At 33.0% G+C, this 17,647-nt stretch overlaps 1 protein-coding gene across 2 annotated transcripts in view; it reads right to left on the bottom strand.

Moving 5' to 3' along the window:
* LOC127718251 (TPR repeat-containing protein DDB_G0287407-like) overlaps window positions 1-10,251 on the bottom strand; it is a 38,823-nt gene extending 28,572 nt beyond the window's left edge. Inside the window, exons 1-5 of one of the 2 annotated variants that reach the window (XM_052224246.1) lie at window positions 10,156-10,251; window positions 7,823-8,213; window positions 6,334-6,548; window positions 4,322-4,423; window positions 2,924-2,999 (exon numbers count right to left, since the gene is read on the bottom strand). In XM_052224246.1, the coding sequence (XP_052080206.1) occupies window positions 2,924-2,999; window positions 4,322-4,423; window positions 6,334-6,548; window positions 7,823-8,197 (768 nt within the window). In that variant the 5' untranslated portion in view covers window positions 8,198-8,213; window positions 10,156-10,251. Of the gene's footprint in view, window positions 1-2,923; window positions 3,000-4,321; window positions 4,424-6,333; window positions 6,549-7,822; window positions 8,214-9,981; window positions 10,011-10,155 lie in introns of those variants that run through there. The other variant, XM_052224247.1, reaches the window with a different exon arrangement.
* Window positions 10,252-17,647: the final 7,396 nt, after the last annotated feature.

Genomic DNA, 17,647 nt, shown 5'->3' on the forward strand with positions numbered 1-17,647 from the left:
AAAATTGATATCTATCAAGACAACCTCATAAGGGTTTTCCCCTTATAGTATATGTATTTTCTTACTGAATACTGAATGGATGATAGGATTTGAAAATTTTTCCCCAAAAAACATAAATTTCTGACATGGCCTAATACATGTTGAATTTGTTCGCAATCTTTTGGAACAAGCTAGTCAGGAGTCTGTTATTCAGTGGTAGTTGTTGGTTGCTGTCTGTGATTTTTGTTTTTTGGTTATTATTCTGTCATAAATCAGGCCATTAGTTGTCTTTTTTTTTTTTTAACTTTCACATTTTGTCATGTCAGGGCCTTTTATAGCTGACCTTATGATATGGGTTTTGTTCATTGGTGACTGTACTCTGACCTATAGTTGTGCTTAAATCAACTGGATTCTGTTGGATATTTGTCTCATTTGCAATCTAACTACATCTCCTTATTTTATATTGACCCTAGTTTTAACATGCTTAAGACAGTATGATGATATTAAGATGTCTTTAACAATATTCTGTTGTTGAGTTGCTGTCTAATTGAAGTTAATTAAAAACTTGCATATTCTTTTTATTTATAAGCCACATGATAAAGGTCTTGAATAAGGATTATTTAGTGTTTAGCATCCAGTGGCAAATATTAAAGGCATATCAGGATGAAAACATATTCGTATGAATGTAAACCCTTTAGTGTATACGTACTAAACAGGCATGCTTAGTTTGATTATTAATGTGCTAGTACACAAAACAACAATCTGTATGAAGAACTTGTCAACCAAACCAGACACATTATTTTGATTTTGAGCAGACCAGTCTTAGCTCTGATTCCTAAATGCTCTGTGAGGCAGCAAAACACAACTTCAACTTCAAGTCTTTGGTTTGACCAGGTATAGTGTTTAGCTCTATAACCAATGATATCAACACTTGGTTTGACCAGGTATAGTGTTTATCTCTATAACCAATGATATCAACACTTGGTTTGACCAGGTATAGTGTTTAGCTCTATAACCAATGATATCAACACTTGGTTTGACCAGGTATAGTGTTTAGCTCTATAACCAGTGATATCAACACTTGGTTTGACCAGGTATAGTGTTTAGCTCTATAACCAATGATATCAACACTTGGTTTGACCAGGTATAGTGTTTAGCTCTATAACCAATGATATCAACACTTGGTTTGACCAGGTATACTGTTTAGCTCTATAACCAATGATATCAACACTTGGTTTGACCAGGTATAGTGTTTAGCTCTATAACCAGTGATATCAACACTTGGTTTGACCAGGTATAGTGTTTAGCTCTATAACCAATGATATCAACACTTGGTTTGACCAGGTAGTGTTTAGCTCTATAACCAATGATATCAACACTTGATTGGACCAGGTAGAGTGTTTAGCTCTATAACCAATGATATCAACACTTGGTTTGACCAGGTATAGTGTTTAGCTTTATAACCAGTGATATCAACACTTGGTTTGACCAGGTATAGTGTTTAGCTCTATAACCAATGATATCAACACTTGGTTGGACCAGGTAGTGTTTAGCTCTATAACCAATGATATCAACACTTGATTTGACCAGGTATAGTGTTTAGCTCTATAACCAATGATATCAACACTTGGTTTGACCAGGTATAGTGTTTAGCTTTATAACCAGTGATATCAACACTTGGTTTGACCAGGTATAGTGTTTAGCTCTATAACCAATGATATCAACACTTGGTTGGACCAGGTAGTGTTTAGCTCTATAGCTCTATAACCAGTGATATCAACACTTGGTTTGACCAGGTATAGTGTTTAGCTCTATAACCAATGATATCAACACTTGGTTTGACCAGGTATAGTGTTTAGCTCTATAACCAATGATATCAACACTTGGTTTGACCAGGTATACTGTTTAGCTCTATAACCAATGATATCAACACTTGGTTTGACCAGGTATAGTGTTTAGCTCTATAACCAGTGATATCAACACTTGGTTTGACCAGGTATAGTGTTTAGCTCTATAACCAATGATATCAACACTTGGTTTGACCAGGTAGTGTTTAGCTCTATAACCAATGATATCAACACTTGATTTGACCAGGTATAGTGTTTAGCTCTATAACCAATGATATCAACACTTGGTTTGACCAGGTATAGTGTTTAGCTTTATAACCAGTGATATCAACACTTGGTTTGACCAGGTATAGTGTTTAGCTCTATAACCAATGATATCAACACTTGGTTGGACCAGGTAGTGTTTAGCTCTATAACCAATGATATCAACACTTGGTTGGACCAGGTAGTGTTTAGCTCTATAACCAATGATATCAACACTTGGTTTGACCAGGTATAGTGTTTAGCTCTATAACTAATGATATCAACACATGGTTTGACCAGGTATAGTGTTTAGCTCTATAACTAATGATATCAACACATGGTTTGACCAGGTATAGTGTTTAGCTCTATAACCAATGATATCAACACTTGGTTTGACCAGGTATAGTGTTTAGCTCTATAACCAATGATATCAACACTTGGTTTGACCAGGTATAGTGTTTAGCTCTATAACCAGTGCTATCAACACTTGGTTTGACAAGGTATAGTGTTTAGCTCTATAACCAATGATATCAACACTTGGTTTGACCAGGTATAGTGTTTAGCTTTATAACCAGTGATATCAACACTTGGTTTGACCAGGTATAGTGTATAGCTCTATAACCAATGATATCAACACTTGGTTTGACCAGGTATAGTGTTTAGCTCTATAACTAATGATATCAACACATGGTTTGACCAGGTATAGTGTTTAGCTCTATAACCAATGATATCAACACTTGAAACAAGCATGTGAACTTTGTGGCAGTTAACGTCTTGAATGAAACTGATTTTGTCAATTGTTTGGACAATATAGATAATACAAAATGTACAACCCTACCATTTCTTTAACTTACATTTCTATTTTGTCCCCAATATCCACCAACCATAATCTCCGATGTGGTTACAGACATCCCAGGCATCCATTTGTATCTGGAAAGAATAATTTAATTACTGTCAGTGTGGATTCATTAATTTTTCGTGATTACAAATTTTCATCGTTTGAGGGAAAATTGTAATTTCCTGGATTTTTGATTCCACAATTTTCCAAAAGTCTGCAATATTATAAGCCTATAGAAAATTTGTGTTTTGTTGAACATTTAAATTTTTTATTAACCTCCTAAGAAATCTATGAAATCCACAAAACATGTTTCTCACAGATATTAATGAATTCAAAGAAGTTATGTACCAGCAAAATTCAGGCATTAAACCAGCATAAATGGTATTATAGAACCTATGATTAAAACCTGGTTTTAGAAAGAACATGCAAGAAGGTAGCAAATTTTTAAAAAAAATTGTTCCGACGCATAGCTGTCACTTTTAGATAAGGAAAATATTTGGGTAATTTTGGTATCAAATGAAAGCTCAAGGACTTTCAATTACTGTATATCCCTTGTTGAAATTTTATTTTGAATAATACAAAATGATATGAAATTAACATGGGAATGCATATTTTGCCTGATATTAAGACTACAAGTACCTGTTTTTGTAATATCAAACTTCCAGGAACATGTGTGATCTTATATATGATATTATATGCAATTAAAGGTATATTGAAATTTTCAACACTAGCCAAGATAATTTTTATGTATAGTTTACACATGGAATGACTGTCAATGTTGATTATGAAAAAGAGATGTGGGATTGGCCAAAAACAAAATTTAAATTGTTTGATGTTGTCTATCTACCCACCTAAAAGGCAGCCTACCCAAAAAAAATTACGACACATATCCTTTAAAATAAAATTTTTAAAGATTTTTCCTGCTCTAATGAAGTTTTCTTGTCTAAAACATAGAACTTATGCTGTTGGCCAAAAAAAAAATAAAATAAAATCCCTATCTACCAATCCATCCAACCATGCATACAAGGCATGGGTAGGCAACTACAAAGAAAGAATTTTTGAAGGGTAGCCTTAATGAACACTGAGACTTTATATAACAGGTTATGTAAGATTCCAGATAAATATACATGAGACTACAGCACTGCAAATTAAAATTTAGTTTGTTTGGAAAGTAAATTGACGAAAAAAAAATTGAAAGTGGCAAAAAGGTTGCGAAAACAACTTTTGATTCAGGCTCAGGGGAAACCCTAGGCCTGTATATTATATATTGAAAAATTCATACAATTAATACATGGCCTTTTCAATATTGCCATAGTTATAATCTGGAGACTCCAATATCAGCCTGAATAAAAGATAGAAGTTGTCTTTCCTTGCCCTGATGTCATCTGGAATTTCTTGAGAGAAGTCGCCTTACCTTGCCCTGATATCAACTGGAATTTCTTCTATTTTTGGCACCCAACCAAATCTTTCAGATACTAAACTTAGAAAATAGGGATAAATGTTCTCTTCTCGACATCTAAAAAAAATAATAAAAATGTATTGTTATGGAGACAAAACTAGAAAAAGAGACATAACTCTATGAAGCTCTGTTATATTTAATTTGGGTCAACCATTTTCAACAATATCTTCTAAGCTTCTAGGCAAGGGTCTGTTATACATGATTGCTTATACATGTTATATGCAATGATGCAACTGAGTGTTACATCCACATTACAGATTTAAAGAACCCATGTCTATCCTCCTTTAAGTCTGGCAACAGCTTGTGATCTTTTCTTTTCTCTGGATTTTTAGAACTGTTAAAATGCAATCAAAAGTTTTTCAAATATACATTTTGCTCATTGTTGAAGGCTGTACAGAGATCTATAGTTAACTTCTGTGTCATTTTGTCTCTGGTGGAGAGTTGTCTCATTGGCAATCATAACAAATCATCTTATTTTCATATGTATTCTCATCGCCTTTCTAAATTTAATTAATGCCCCCTACCCATTTTATCAGGACTTTACGTTCCATTTTATGGTTTGTAAAATATTTTGGCTGTCCTGTAAAACTAAGAGAAACAAAATGCATATGTAGTTGAAGACATTTATATTTCTATGACAAAATTTACACCACAACTAATAAAGAACGTTTAATCCCGCTGCAAATGTTTGCACCTGTCCTAAGTCAGGAATCTGATTACAGTAGTTGTCTGTTTATGTAGTTCATATGTGTTTCTCGTTTCTCGTTTTTATATAGATTAGACCGTTGGTTTTTCCATTTGAATGGTTTTACACTAGTAATTTTTTGGGGCCCTTTATAGCTTGCTGTTCTGTGTGAGCCAATGCTCCGTGTTGAAAGCCGTACCTTGACCTATAATGGTTTACTTTTATAAATTGTAACTTGGATGGAGAGTTGTCTCATTGGCACTCATACCACATCTTCTTATATCTGTTAACGATTGATTTTACAACTAATCCGTTCGATTTGATTTTAGGTATAAAAAAGGTCATATGAAACTTGACAAACAGACATGTTCACCTTACAATCATTGCATGCACTAAAAATAGTATCCTTATTGCAAAAATAAGACCTAACCAAAAACTAACATAAGCCACTGAACCATGAAAATGAGGTCATGGTCAGATGAAACGTGCCTAGTGTTCTCCTAAGGGCCTTTTAGCATCATGGTAATGTAATGCTATATTTCTTGAATGTGATACTATCTGAATTGGTTTTCCTATAGATTGTGTTATGGATGTGATGCTATAATTTTTAGAAACAAGATGGTATTTCAAATTTCCCTGTTTACCAGGATGCTAAATGAAATGTCTGGGGAGAACACCAAACTGCCAGTCTGACATGTACATCGTACAATCATGCCATACACCAAATTCAGCTGATCTAATTGCTTATAGTATCTGAAAAACAGACCAATCCACCAAAACCTAACAATGAAAATGAGGTCATGGTCAGATGAAATCTGTTAATTGGACATGTACACATTACAATCATTTCATACACCAAACAAATTGATCTATTGCATATAGCCTCTAAATACAGACTTGGTCACAAGAACTAGTTAAACTTGATCACTGATCCATTAAATGAGGTCAAGGTCAGGTGAACCCTGTATGACAGACAAATACAGTAGATCTTGCAAAGATTCAAAATATCAAATATAGTTATCCTATAAAACTCATTAAAAGTGAGTATTTCAAATGACAATTTTTCAAGCAGTTGCGGAACCATGAAAATGAGGTCAAGGACAATGGATATATCACAGATGGAAACTTTATAACATAAGATATCTTCAATCTGGCCATGGACTCACCATTTTGGATAGGATTCAATAAAACAGTATCAATTAAATGGTGGGACTCATCAAATTTTGATATATTGACTTAGGACTCACCCAAGTAAATACCTACAAAGAAATCTGATTATTACCTGTCTAGTTCAGATAAACATGTTGTCAATGTTTCCCGAGTGTCAGCATCTTTTGGTACTCCCCATCTTAAATCACACTCCACCAGTCTCAATTTCCGTTCCTCGCACCATTCTCTGAGCTGGGGAAAGATGACCTTAACAAGATAGTCACGCTCATTGTTCATGTCCTTAAAAGTGCTACTAACAAAAAGTCTAATGGTCTTCCAACCTCTCCTCTGAAAAAAAATATAATAGATTTAAATTTAGAAATTAAGCATATTTTATGATTATCATATACATGTAACTGCAAAAAAAAAAATTAAAAAATCCAGTATATTTTCCTTTGCTCCTGAAAATACATTTACATGTACAATATCCATGAGGGTTGGTGCCTTCAAACATGTTTGAGCCTGTAATTCAGTCGAAGTGAGTAACTGGGTGTTGTTTGTTGCTGCATATCATATTTGTTTTTCTTTCATTTTGTTTTGTACATAAATCAGATTCTAGACCAATAGTTTTCTTGTTTGAATTATTTTACATTTGTCATTTCCGGGCCTTTTGTTACAAAATGTTTGAAATTATTTAAAATTAAGGAATGTATCTCCCTCATGCAAAGCTCTGATTCCCTGCCCGGCTTTGGCTATACTTTTTTGTCCTTTTTGGCTTATAGCTCTTCATCTTTTTAATAAACTTTGGATTTTCAAATATTTTGACCTCGAGCATCACTAAAGAGACATTGATTGTCGAAATGCGCATCTGGTGCAGAAAAATTGGTACCGTTTATGTTATTACTACCCCTGGGTCGATGCCTCTGCTGGTGGACTGATAGTCCCCGAGGGTATCACCAGCCCAGTAGCCAGTACTTCGGTACTGGCATGAAAATACGGATTTAGTGTTATTGAAATTTCCTGTTACAAAATGTTTTAAATTATTTAAAATTAAGGAATGTATCTCCCTCATGCAAAGCTCTGATTCCCTGCCCGGCTTTGGCTATACTTTTTTGTCCTTTTTGGCTTATAGCTCTTCATCTTTTTAATAAGCTTTGGATTTTCAAATATTTTGACCTCGAGCATCACTGAAGAGACATTGATTGTCTAAATGCGCATCTGGTGCAGAAAAATTTGTACCGTTTATGTTATTGCAGCTGACTATGCAGTATGGGTTTTGCTCATTGTTAAAGCTGTACAGTGACCTATAGTCATTTGGTTTCTGGTGGACAGTTGTCTCATTGGCAATCATAAAACATCATGATCTTCTTATATTTATATATACAGACACACTCTGCACTTGAAGTTACCAAAAAATGTCATAATAAAAATGTACAATTATTAGGGTGGAGTCCCTCTAATCTTAGATACTAGATCTGAGGCTGCCATGAATAATACAGTAGAAAATAAGATAAGTCTTCAAGATTTTTTTTATATTTCAAAAGTTATGTCAAATATAACATGTACATGATGCATACATGTGTATGTATAGAAATCATCATCTGACAGAAAATACTCCATACCTCTTTCTCTGGGCTAATTTCTGGTTCCCTTTTACATATCAAATCATCCACGTATTGTTCCCAAACACAAGGGTCGTCGCTTAATTCTAATCCACCCATAAGCTCGGACAAATCAGTTTCCATCCAGCTCATATGATCATCATTTGTTATTTTCCTTTGGTTGCTTGCTTCAGCAGATTTTGTTTTTTTTGACATAGCTGTCTTATTTTGCATTGCATCTGGTTTCTCCGCCAATATTTTTTTTTCTTTTTTTTCTTCTGTACTATTACTTTCAAGGTTTTTTACTGCTGTTTCAGATTTTGCATTTTCCGATGTATTATTACTAGTAGACTTGGTAGCTGTTTCTTTATTTTTCTTTGATGAACCACTACCCATATTTTAAATATTGTGCCTGTCATAGAAAATTGAATTTAAAAAAAAAGGCAAAATATGGTTGAGTGTTGTCTGCGTAATAATATACAAAGTGGATACACCAGATTGAGGTGTCAGCAAATGTAGCACAAAAGATAATAAAGTATGTTAGATAGTGGTCAAATTCTACCTTACATTGGCTCCCATTAAATCAGTCCTTTAAGTTCAACAAGTCTTTTCAAATTGCGAGATCTTTAATATACAAATTGTGCAAAGAGCATCAAACTCTCCTGGCATAAGCAAAATAAGCCTCACGTTTTAATACATTGTATATGAGGGTATAAATAAGGGGTCCTTTATTTCTTTATTTTTTTATATTTTGACATGTTTTCTCTATTCCCTATGTATTTTGTATACTGTGGATTCAGTATTATTCGTGGGATACCAATTTTCTTGGATTTCGTGGGTAAGGGTGAACAACGAATTTAAATGTTCAACAACATACAAATCTTCTAGTTCTATAATAGGCTTGTGCGCACACTTTTGCAAAAGCATGAAATCAAATATCCAGGAAAATCAATACCCACGAAAATAAATGAATCCACAGTATATTATTTTCTGTACTTTATATTTTAGAACCCGATTTTTCAAAAATTCAATTTTTTTGGGGTGGCTTTTTTTTTTGTCTTCTTCGTTTAGTTTGCCCTTGAGTCTACTATTTTTGCCAATTATTCTCTTTTCTGTAAAACCCAATTCAACCAGACCCTCATATATCTACAGCTTCGGTGGATTTTACCCTATACTACCTACTCATCACTGTCCAGTCGTCACAAGAAATTTTGCTCCCAAAGTCAATATAAAAATTTGTAAAAAAAAAAAAAATAGTTTATTTCAATTTTTAAAAGTACATGTAATGTTTGTCCAATTTCTTATGAAGAAAGAAAAAGAATAAAAGGTTCTGTCCAAAGGGTGAGCAAAGGGGACAATCTAGAAATTTCCCCCTAATCCCACTTTCATGACCATGGACTAGTGGAAATGACGAAATATATGTAAGCTGTAGAACTTATCCCAATAATAACTACAACACTGATTGATTGATTGGTGTTTAATGCTACTTTCAGCACTATTGTGCTATTTCATGAAATCTTCTTTATGTATGGTTTCACCCTTAAGATTTTTTGTAATGCGTGTTCAAAGTTAATGAAACCCCTGTTCTTCAAATGTCCAGAGATTTCCCACATGCCTTCTAAAAAGGTATAATTTTGAATAAAGCAAAGATTTTATACATACATGTATTGTACTACGACATGTATCATGTGTATGAAAAATAGTTATGTTTGAACCAATATTACTGCCAATTAAGGATGCAGAGCAAAATTTATTTCCTTTCGATAAAATTTGACTTAAAATGAACCAATTTTATCTGATGATGTAAATTTTTTGGTGGAAAAGGGCTAATTATAAACATATGGTTATAATCATGGGATTGCAATTATAAATATGCTTGAATTGATAAATTTTCACCTTTTCTGTCCCTTTGAAAGATATACAACAATTACAAGAACGGTTCTATTAGTGTTACATTGTGGATATGACGAAATCAGGTAATGCACGATATCACTGGCCTTGCTGATACAGGGGATTCCACTTAATATCCATTCATATTTCCATATAAAAAATAGTATTAAAATCTATTACTTTTAGATGATTGTCTTTACAAAATACTCTCTAGAATTTGTTCTTTTCTTTCTCAAGAAGGATGTTTCTGTTTGGGTCAATTAATGGTAATTGGTATATTCAATACGAACCTAAATTTTGACCAGGTAGTTGCGCAATATTTGTTTACAAACAATAACAGCTCGCTTCGGCCTTCGTTGCCGGTGTCATTTTTATCGCATTAAAAATAAACATCTTCTTCAACTATTAATGTAGAAAAGAAAGAGTATTTCCTGTGAAAAATTACATTCAAATACCAAATATACCTGAGTTTTCTCCAATATGATGTGTTGAAAGGTGCCGCTGTAGCGTCTTAACCTGGTTTTTGTTGCTAGAGAATTTATACTTGCAGCTTACCTACACTATCCCAACAGGGAACCAACAAAAATAGTATTAAGTAGAACTGTCCACGGAAAAGAAACGTATAGATCCGTAATACCGTCATGACACCACACGTTTAAAAAAAAAATACTGGTAACATTTTCACAAAGAATAATTATGATTACTCTATATATTGTGTTACAAAGTTCACTGCGCTTTATTATCGTATCATCTGTTACAGTAATTATAATTGACACATCAGCAACTTTCCCATGTCTGCACGTTCTTAAATAAACATAACTTAAGAGTTCAAATGAAGTTCTCATACACATATTGCCATTCTGTAGTCTTACCATCAAACGATGTACTTGTTAATAAATTAGTTATAGATTATATATGGATTGTATTATTATAAAGCAAATATATTACACATTGTATTCAAATCATGTGGCACCCGTCGTGTTGCTTATGTTAGTACAAACCCGGTTAGAAGTCTAATTCTGTAGGTCACATTCGGGGGAAAAGGGGACGGGATTGTAGTTACGACAATTGGAACAATCAAAGTTGGCACAGCATATCGATTGCTGCGTATTCAGTAGACATTTTCGAACACTATCCGATACCAACTCTTACCCCTAACCTTTTTGAGAAGGGAGCATCTCAATATGTACTACGACCACATGCATTTATATATTATTTTTTTCTAATTTACGTTTTAAATGCTGTATAAAACGTTTATTTTGAATGATGTTCTACTTATTAGCTCTGTTTAGTAGCCGAGAATTGACTGATCTTGATATTGTAAAAAGGGGGGTTTTGTGTAAATAAGTAGAACTTTAATCAGAAACAGGAAACGTGTAAAGTCTTTATAGCGTGAAACAAAACCTATAAATATATAGATGATATACATGTAGTTGGGAATTTCGGTAAAAAAAGTTTTTGTTTTATTTTGGCTTTAATTTTGGCATTTTATCTTTTGTGGAATTTTACACTACAACCATTTTTATCTATACTTGAGTCACCGAAACGTCCATTACAAATCCTAAGATACGCTTCCTTCATAAGAAATAAAAAAACTTTATTTATGTTCCGAATTCTTTCTCGCAATTCAATTCTACCGCAACACTGTATTCCGTTTGAATGGTTGTAAACGGAGACAATTAAAAAACAGATGGCATGGAATATCACAAATTCATTACTTGAAATATTCCAAAACAAATGAGAGCATTCGGAGTTTCTAGCTCCAATTCCGAATAAAAAAATATTGAAGAAAAAATACAGAATGTATTTTTGATTATCTGCAACCTAGTTTTACGAGGTCTTTTATTCCATCAGTATTTTTCGACATGTTGATACGGTTTCTATATTTTTGTAGTCAGTGAGTGTAGGTATATCGGTGTCAGTGTAAGTGCCAGTGTAGACGACGTTTCGAAAATGTCTATTTATACGCATATAGGCCTACAAAGATTTAAAAAATAAATAGTCGTACTATTAAATTCTTAAATCTGATATCCCGAAATAACACAAATAGATGCCATCGCAATAAGGTTTTCCTGCTTAAATAGATAAGTCCAGGTAACCATATATTTGTATCTGGTTCAATACTTGGGTTTGATAAACAGTTAAAATAGCCATACTTCATTCCTATAGTTCAAAATGTTTAAGCCTCAGCCTTGAACCGCAACTGGGGTCAAAATGACAGTTTCAGATTAGCTTGCATTATTTTTTTTTACATTCAGCAGATTAAAGGCATGGGCTATAATTACACGTCTCCCACTTAACAGACAAAACCATTAAAGAAGATATGAAACAGGTAAATTATTTCTCTCTTTCACAATATTTAGTTGGAAAACGATTGCATTTGTTATTTTTGTCATAAGTTCTGGCAAAGCTGGATGTTTTAAGAGCTTCTAGTTACAATTTTTCCTGACCCCTTGGTATATCTTCCACCTTTTATCTATCATAAAATGTCCATACATCTGGTTAAGAGTTCCAAACCCTGATTTCATTTTTTAATGCATTATAACAATTATTTACAGGACAACAAGCTACGTACCTTGATAGTCATAGACATAAACAAGCGGCTCCCATTGAAAACTGGGTAAAAAACATTTTTTAGGACAATAACTCTTTAAAGTGGTCAATTAAGGATTTCAGCCGTGTTGCCCTAACGTTAGATCTTATTTTGCTGAACATTTTTCAGTTTCTTTTTATCTATTATGGTTTCTGCAAAAATCGGAAAAATCTTTTGTCAAGATCTATAACTCCTATAAGGGTTCAATTGACAATTTCAACCATGTCGATTTATTGGTAGATCTTATCTTGCTGAATATTTTTGTTTTTCACAATTTCTGTCTTTCTATTATAATAGTTTATGCAAAATACACAAAAGCGTATAAAACATCTTTCAAGGCAAACACTCATATAAGGGGTCAACTGATGATTTCCTCCATATTTTTACTTATTGCAGATCATATATTTTGACGAACATTTTTAGTCTCGAAAGATTCTCTCTATCTTATATAGTTTCCACGAAAAAGTGCGAAAACAGAGTAAAAATCATCATTCAAAGATGGTAACTTCCTATCTTGACAATTGCTGTTATGTTAACTAATTTGTAGATCTTGTTGTTCTGGTAATTTTTGATAATTAAATATTTCTCTCTATTGATGAATAATTCAATAATTCAGCATGGAATACTTTTGTTACGGATGAACAGTTATGAATTAGGCAAATGGTCACTAAATATAGGCAACAATTACCTTAAGTATTCATAATTGTATGTTCTTAATTATCATACTCAGATTATCAATTCACATTCATCTTTAAAAATTCTAAAAATAGTATAATCTTTGTCAGTGAACAATATCACTCAAATCAATTGTCATTTGTAATGTTTTTTCTTGTCAATTCAATTGTGTGTAAATACTTGTTTATAATTTTGATGAATGAGATTGGACTGAGGACATTACACTGAACACAGTCCATCCAATGCTGAATTATTGAATTATTCATTGCGTGTTCCAGAGTCTCGAATTTAAGTTTGCACCAGAGTTTCAGACACAGAGTTGCCATTGTCATTTAGAGTATTCGTTCGTTGCGTGATCAGGCGCATCACACAGTCTCATTAACAAGACCCCTTTCAATCAGGCTCTAATTGTTACAGAATCCTATAAGTCACTATTTTCCCCCGGTGACATTTATATGGCAAAGTGTCTTCATCACAAGGATTTAAAACAGTTATAATATTTGAAGACTTGCACCAAGAAGGCCAAGTTACCTTAATAATCAGCTGGACCATATCACTCTTCATGTTATGTCGCCTCTGTGGTATTCCCTTAAAGTGCCAGGTCAAACCAAAGATACAAAATTGACATTCCCTTCCTCTCCACAAAAAGCATTTATAGGCATTTAGGAGTAAAAGCAGAGACTGGTCGACCCGTAGTCAGAATTATGTGTCCTGGTAGTGTGACGTGTCGTCCTGTCGATAGATACATTTTGAACTAGCACATCAAGAAAAAGAAGAAGAAGAAGAAGAATATACTGGGAGCTAACTTGACATGATCGTTTTATAAGTAACATTTTGTTATGTTAAATACCAAAGACCATCAACATATTCTTTGCAGAATTAATAAACATTTTTTGTTTTGTTTATTGGAAAGATCCTTAAAAGGTCAGTCGTCTAGTTAAATATTTTTAGATAAATAGCTGTACATCAGAAAAATATCCTACATGTAAAATTTTACTTTATTGAATTTAATCAAAATGAAACTGAACTCTGATTTGAAATCCACCCACATAGTATAGTACAAACATGTTGTAATTAATGTCCAGTTATCTAAAAAAAAATAATAACGATGATTTCAAAGAAAGATTAGTGAAAATTTCTGTGTATAATTATTAATTCATATTAAGTAACAATGTCTTTTCAGGGAAATTGAGATAGTCATTAGAAAGTATATGCTGGAAATTAACAAACGTTCTTTATTTCCTTATCAAGCGATAAAAGTTTCCCTGTTCTTCATTGTTTTCCTAATACTGATAAACAAAATTAAAAATCCCATATTTTTGGTTTCAGTTTGAAAGTTTTCATCTACTTCAAACTTTACATTGTTGTTTCAAACACTTAGTAACACTTATTCTCTTCATCCCAAAAGGAAATACACGAGGGTCTGGATGGGGTTTAATATAGTAGAGAATATAATGGCCAGACAATTACTGAATTAGGTAATGCAATATTGATTACTGAAATCAACGATGTTCAGAATAAAGAAATCCTATAATAACAGATAAATTTATAGAAAAATAATTGTTATGACATATTACAGAATAAGCGTAATTTTTAAAGATAAAGAAAAATGCCACCAACATTAAAGAATATAGAAATGATGGACAACTCATTCAGACCCTCATACAATACTATATAAAGTCGCATATATATCATTCAGTCATTTACTTTCAAACCATTCACACAGAGAAGTTGTCTAAAGTTCAATGACATTATAAAGATCGAAAACAAAAACTAACGAACACTAAAAGGTAAAAAGTTTAGAAATTATAACTAATTTCATTTTAAATTTTGTTGGTTTAACCTTTCCACAGATATTTAAAAAAAAAATTAAAATCCTTCCGTTCATCTTTCTTGATGGAAACGAGAATATTTAAGATTGAGAATGGAAATGGGGAATGTGTCAAAGAGACAACAACCCGACCAAAGAGAAGAAAACTCTTTGTTCATAGGATACCATGCCTCGCCCGCATAATCATATTTCCATGTTCTGTGAACTTTACAATATGTGCCAAAAACCTAATTTGATATATAATTAAAAAGTTTACTTTATAATGAACATCTGTATCAAGTTTCAAGTTGATGTGACCACAACTTCATGGGAAACTACCATAAAACAAAAAATAAACCTACAGGTAGGACAAATGAACTGACTAAAAGACATATGCACATAATGGCCTTTGTTAGTCTTGTATGTTTTTTAATTTTAGTTCATTTATATGTTTTAGAGTTAAGTATGACGTCCATTTTCCCTGAACTAGTACTAGTACTAGCACTCCGGGTGCGGGATTTTCTCGCTGTGTTGACGACCCATTGGTGGCCTTCGGCTGTTTTTTGCTCTTGGGTCGGGTTGTTGTCTCTTTGACACATTCCCCATTTCCATTCTCAATTTTATACTATCATAGACAGGAGATAAAACTAATGAAGCTCTGAAAAGCATGCCTTTCTCACCTAGATCTATCACGAATATTATTACCATCAAACTATGTCAATCTCCGAAATTTATATTTATAAATTAAAATTGGTTTGCAGGTTATATCAAAGTTTCATCCATACATAATTTGGGACATTTGAACGTCTCTGGACATCTATTTTTGGACATGAATTAGGATAGACTTTTGAAAAAAAATAAAAGAGAGTTTAACAGAGAGTTTTTGCTCCATATTCAGTCATGGGAACTACTTAAACAAGTAATTGTGTTTTAATTATTCTTAAAGCTAATTATTTAAGAAAATATAAGAAAACAAACAGCTGAAAGAGTTATACGTGTATTAGATAGCAACAGAAGCCTGGACTGCATATAGTAGGGTCTGGATGGAGTTCAAAGAATAGAGAATAATGGGAATAAAGTGCAAAATAAAGGGTACAAAAATAAAGAATAGAGAAAAACGGACCCAAAATTAGAATAGAGAATAATGGGCCAAAAATATAAAGAATAGAGAAAAGTGGGTGAAAAAAGTAGTGAATACAGAAATGGAGGAACACCTTCCTTTCCAAATCCTCATGTAGTTTTTGTGAATTTTTATAAATATAAACCTGGACACGAATGTAAATAAACCCAATTCAAATTATGTGAATGGAAAACCTATCTGTAGAAAATTGACTACTGGCAACGAGCTTTCTCTCTGATGTCATGCCACCTTTACAGATGATTTCTGGGAAAGGAGTTAGTCAGAAATTTCAAAGTTTAAAGAGGTCCTAGCAGGACAAAGCTCGTGTGGGAACTCTTTTGTCAGTTCCGTAACTAGTAAATATACCAAGTTATTAAGAATGTTCGCTACTCTGTTTCAAAATAACAAGCTTTTTAAAAGACTATCATAAGATGATAGTATATAAATAAAGAAACTAAAAAAGCATAAAAAAAATAAGGGTCAGTGTGCTTGTTTTCGAGATAGAAGCCATTGAAAATTTGGTGGGAAATAATTCTCTCCAGATGTTTCATACATTTAACATTGGCACCTTTTTTCTTTCAATATCAAGGATTTTATAAGATTTTCAAAGATGACATTTTAAACTATATGTAATCAAATTATGGAGAGAAAAGTAGGGGTTAGTGGGCAAAATTTTTAATGGCACTACGTGGATAAAACCAGAGGATTCCGAATATCTGGCAAAAATTCAAAAACAAGAGGAGCGAACATCCGTAAATACTACTGTTCATTTAGTTTTTTTCTATCATTGTAAGATAAAGAAGTTGTTACTTTTATATAAAATTGATGACAACTTATTTTGTAGACTGAACTGCATAAAACGGCGAGAATGTCCACAGAGAATTATGAATCGTTGAATTTTTACAAATATCTATGCCAACAGATTGGATCTGAGGAGGTTGTGAGAATTAGGAGGTTCGTATTATGTATTCCTGACATGTCAAAAAAATCAAACAGAAGAACAATAGCAAGTGGAAGTAAAGGTGAAGGACTTGACTTGAAAGGCAGTGATATGGATACAATGTTTATTGATCGTTACATGAAAGTGTATGAATCAGAAAAAGAAGTCATTTATGATCATTGGACAGTTCCACTAATTATGAATACCGAGGAGACCCAACCATGTTTTACTCAACTACGTCTTTTAAATCAGCCTTTCGAAGGTCAATTTTTCAAAAAAATATGGCAAAACAACCATCTTGGATGTATGCTGTCAAGTGAACAATATAAACTGTTTGTTTTGTCAGCGTCTCCTCTCGGAATGTTTAAAACGACAAAAATTCATGGCCCATGTATATCAGATAGCGATGACGAATTTGATATAGCAGCTTGCCTTAAATGTGACAAATGGATCATTAAAGTACAGCCATGGATTAGCAGACCACGTACAACGTGGTCTTCACCTGAAATCATTTCAAAAATAATATCTTGTGGAGTGTTATTTGTTCCCATTGGCATCAAAGGATCCATAAATGAAAATCTGGAATGGCGTATTTCGTTTTCTGTAGCAGAAAAGTTTCTTATATTTTCCTTCAGTCATTCACAATTATTATGTTATGCTTTGTTAAAAATTTTGCTGAAGGAAATAGTAGAGAAACATGCAGATTTGAAAGATTTATTATGTTCATATTTCTTAAAGACATTGATGTTTTGGATTTCAGAAGAAACAGACCCAAATATATGGCGACCAGATAATATTATAACTTGTTTCATGGCTTG

This window comes from Mytilus californianus, unplaced genomic scaffold (assembly GCF_021869535.1).
Source record: "Mytilus californianus isolate M0D057914Y unplaced genomic scaffold, xbMytCali1.0.p SCAF_10, whole genome shotgun sequence".
NCBI lineage: Eukaryota > Metazoa > Mollusca > Bivalvia > Mytilida > Mytilidae > Mytilus > Mytilus californianus.